The 3,960-nt window shown below is 41.0% G+C and overlaps 1 protein-coding gene across 1 annotated transcript in view; it reads right to left on the bottom strand.

Moving 5' to 3' along the window:
• The window catches only part of LOC117960315 (follistatin-related protein 1-like), a 6,736-nt gene extending 3,270 nt beyond the window's left edge, over positions 1 to 3,466 (bottom strand). Inside the window, exons 1-4 of the mRNA XM_034898144.1 lie at positions 3,226 to 3,466; positions 2,958 to 3,032; positions 1,161 to 1,250; positions 78 to 207 (exon numbers count right to left, since the gene is read on the bottom strand). Coding sequence (XP_034754035.1) covers positions 78 to 207; positions 1,161 to 1,250; positions 2,958 to 3,032 — 295 coding nt within the window. The 5' untranslated portion in view covers positions 3,226 to 3,466. The remainder of the gene's footprint in view (positions 1 to 77; positions 208 to 1,160; positions 1,251 to 2,957; positions 3,033 to 3,225) is intronic.
• Between the last annotated feature and the right edge of the window lie 494 nt (positions 3,467 to 3,960).

The raw sequence follows: 3,960 nt of genomic DNA, 5'->3' as shown, positions 1-3,960 counted from the left end.
TGTGTGTGTGTGTGTGTGTGTGTGTGTGTGTGTGTGTGTGTGTGTGTGTGTGTGTGTGTGTGTGTGTCTGTGCTGACCCAGACAGTGTCCTCTGTGCTCCAGGTGTATCTTGGTCTGGGTGATGCAGGCGTCTCTGTGCAGCTCACAGTGGTTCCTGTAGGATCTGCCGTTACTGCCGCACACCCAGTGCTCCGTCACGTCACACTGCTGCAGAGGGAGCGGGCGGTCAACAGAAGTTACACGCAAAAAACATCTGCAGAAGACAACTATGGATACAGGGATCCAGACTTATACAAGTATAAAATGTATAACACAGAATGAGCCACAAGAGTCAAAATGTGGCATCAGTTTTAAGATGAATGAGATCAAAACAAGCAATGATCAATGTGTTGCATTACAGAATAAACACAAACCATAATTCTAAATATACATCACTGACATTGATTTTTAGATTTTTTTTCTGAACCCTATACAGTTGTGCTCATAAGTTTACATAATTAATTCCAAAGGCATAGGGAACTTGATCAGGATGCATAGTAACCTGATCCATGTAATAACTGGCCTTTAATGATAAAACTGGGCCTGCCACTTTGGGAATTTAACATAGGAGGGTGTATACTAATCGCCCCTGTATTTTAACGAAGAACTTTTATTTATTCACAATATATTGTTTATTCAAAATTCAAAATTGGTGTTTAAAGGTTGGATTTTACCTTGTTTTTAATTAAGGCTTTAAGATAAATTTCCAAAAGATGATATTTTTATTTTTCTTTTTAGTCAACTTAAGCATGGGAATGTAAACTCATGTGCACAACTGTAAATCTAGAGCAAATACTTAAATGATATCCAGTATATTTCAGATGTTATTGAAGTTAATCAATGTTTGCTGCGTTTCGTTAGTGTTTTTTATGTTGTGTCATACAGATAGTATACTTGCCTTTACAACACAAACCTGAAGTGAACCTTGAATTTCATACAGAGAGAGACAGATGGTGAACAATCAGAGTGTTTCTATAATGTAAGAAGTAACATGAGAATTTTAATTCAGTTATGAAAGTAGTTTAAAAAGCAGTGAGGAAGGAATCACCTGCAGAGTGAACAGAAAAACGTTTGGACTTGACGTGATAGGACAAGTTCACGAGGCATTCAATGACTTTTACCTGTAAACAGCGACAGACTGGTTCTCCTCTGTCGGTCGACACACACTCTCGTCCTGCGCCGCAGAAGGTTCTGGCACACACTGACTGATCCTGACACACACACACATACACAGAGAGAGAGAGAGAGAGAGCGCTACATCATGTTTTCATGTTATTTTTGGATTCTGTTGTATAGTAAAGAATAAAAAAGAAGTGAGAAGTGTGTTTCACACTCCAGATGGTGACCCTTGACCTCCCACTGAGAGACCCACGCCATTTTGCAGGACAATGACTCTCTCTCTCTCGCACACACACACGCACACACACACACACACAAACACACACACACACACACACACACACACACACAATAGATACATCTGCCACCTCCAGCTGACATCTGCTACACTGCAAACCTGCTGTTAGCAAACAGCTGACTGGGGCCAAACACACGGACGCACACACACTAACACACACACACACACACACACACACACACACACACACAGACACACACACACACATAGCAGCGATGTGTTGTTGTAATCACAAGTTCAAGTCTAACCCTGTTTCCCAGTTCCCTTGTGGACCCAGTTGTGTTCAGTTCATTTTTTGTCCTCCCAGTCTTTCTCTTTTCTCTCCTTTTGCTCTCCTCCACTCTCACTTTTCATTCATCTTTTTGTCCCCCATTCACATTTATCCCAGCCTCCATCAAAGTGCTCAACTGTAGTGCTAAATCACAATCACCTTTTGCACTTAAATTCTTCCAGGCTCCTTTTTCAAGCTGTTATTACTGCTAATATCTCTTATGTTTTAAGATGTTTTCATGTTGTTTTTGGCAATGTTTTTTCACTCCCTGCCTACATTAGGTCTGAGTCCTTTTACAAACAGAAAATGCCACTAAGGATCGACCACATTATTGACATGAATATTTCCACTAAGAGAGTTTAGTCTATAGCAGCTCAGTGAGGCTGGAGAAGTCGGGGAATCACTAAAGTTGAGAGGACAATAGTTGAGATATTCAGTCTGTACCAAAGTGGTGAACGAACAGACAAAACAAGACATTTTTAATTTAATTAACGTTAATTGTATTATACTGAATGAACACTAAAGTTGTTCTGTGGAGTCGATATTTTTGACTCAAAGGAGAGAAAACAACTGCAGCTGGAAACAAACACACAGCCGAGTGTTTAACTGGAATCACCGGTGCAGTGACTGAGATTAGAGATGAGCTGCTGACAGCCCTAATCAAGCACATACCTTAGGACCTGCTCACCTGTGTGAGTGTGCGTGTGTGCGTGCGTGTGTGCGTGGGTGTGTGCGTCGGTGTGTAGCTTCCATGTTTCTTCAAAATCAGTTTCCGAACAAAACACATTGTAGATTTCACCTCTACAAGCCAACACCTTCTTAAATCATGTACCTCCGTGACCTAGAGACACACACACACACACACACACACACACTCACACTCACACTCACACTCTTATTTTCCTGCAGTCAGAGGTCAACATCAGTCTTTTCTGAACTTTTCTGGTTTTGGGAATAATGGGAAATGAATTGAAAGTGTTTTCATCCTAACCCTTCAGTGTACCTATCAGCATTCAGTGTTTTCAACCATTCTCCCTGTTTTAAGTCTTTATTTAATCTTTCTTTAAATTGAACAGTGTCCTGTTTTCATGCGAGTGTAGCTGCTCATAAATAAGAGGAACCTGCACAGTAATTATGTAATGCTTCTATTGTAACGGCCAAACAGCAGATATGTCTTGGTTAAACATTGTTTTTCAGTACAAAAACATCTCATTGTTACTGTGAGTTTACCTTGGCCAAAGGAGAGGAGGAGACGGGGGGAGAGGAGAGGAAGAACAGCAGCAGGAACACAAAGATCATCAACATCTGGAGAGGAGAGGAGAGGAGAGAAATGGAGAAAAAAGAAAAGGAGAGAAAGTAAATATTACATAGTTAAATTGTTGTTGAATCATCTCAACACAAGGCATATATTAACGTTTTTAACAACAGTGGAAATGTTCTATTACTAATGCTAACACCACTACTGCTACTACTAATTATGACATGAAAGCAGCCGTACCGTGCCAGTCTAATACAGTTAGTCCAGCTGTTATTTCTCTGTAGGAACCAGTCCGGTTTTAGCCACTCTGCAGTATTTGATCAGTACTGAAACAAGTAATCAATAATCCATTCAGTCAATCAATTAGGTGCAAATGCATGTCCAAATGTCCAAATTGTCAGCATGGATCCATTTGAATGAAGAGTTTATATCCAGTCAACCATCAGTGAAGTCGACTGCTTCGCTCTGCAGAGAAACACCATCTGAGTTGAGTGAATGAAGAGAAGGAGGAGAAGGAAGAGGAGGAGGGATGCTGGGGGAGAAAGGAGACCAGCTGTCCAGAGTCAAACAAGTAGTCCCCCCACCCCCCTCACCCCAATCCCAAAAAGCACACACAAAACACATGAGCTGTCCCCTTAAAGAATGATAAGTTGAAGGCACGCGACCAGCCGACATGTTCAGACAACGTTAGCCGTGCGGAGGGAGGAGGTGAAGTTATTAGTCTGGCTGACACAACTGAAAGGTAATAATTTCACATACAGCACAACCCCCTGTTTAAAACCGCTCAAGCCTGAATTCATTGTTAACCAAACTTCTGACAAAGTGGATTTTTAATTATTTCAATAAAAAATTAAAAAGTACTAGAAAAAGAAGCTGACTTTACTAATAAGTGTTAAGATTCTTGTGTGGCCCACATGCATCAGGCTGAAGGTAATGAAGGCTGAATTCCATTTAGCTGCTGCAGTATACGGTTGG

Source organism: Etheostoma cragini, chromosome 17, assembly GCF_013103735.1.
Source record: "Etheostoma cragini isolate CJK2018 chromosome 17, CSU_Ecrag_1.0, whole genome shotgun sequence".
Classification (NCBI taxonomy): domain Eukaryota; kingdom Metazoa; phylum Chordata; class Actinopteri; order Perciformes; family Percidae; genus Etheostoma; species Etheostoma cragini.
The sequence above is the reverse complement of the archived record's forward strand: the minus strand, read 5'-3'. Positions and strand labels throughout refer to the sequence as shown.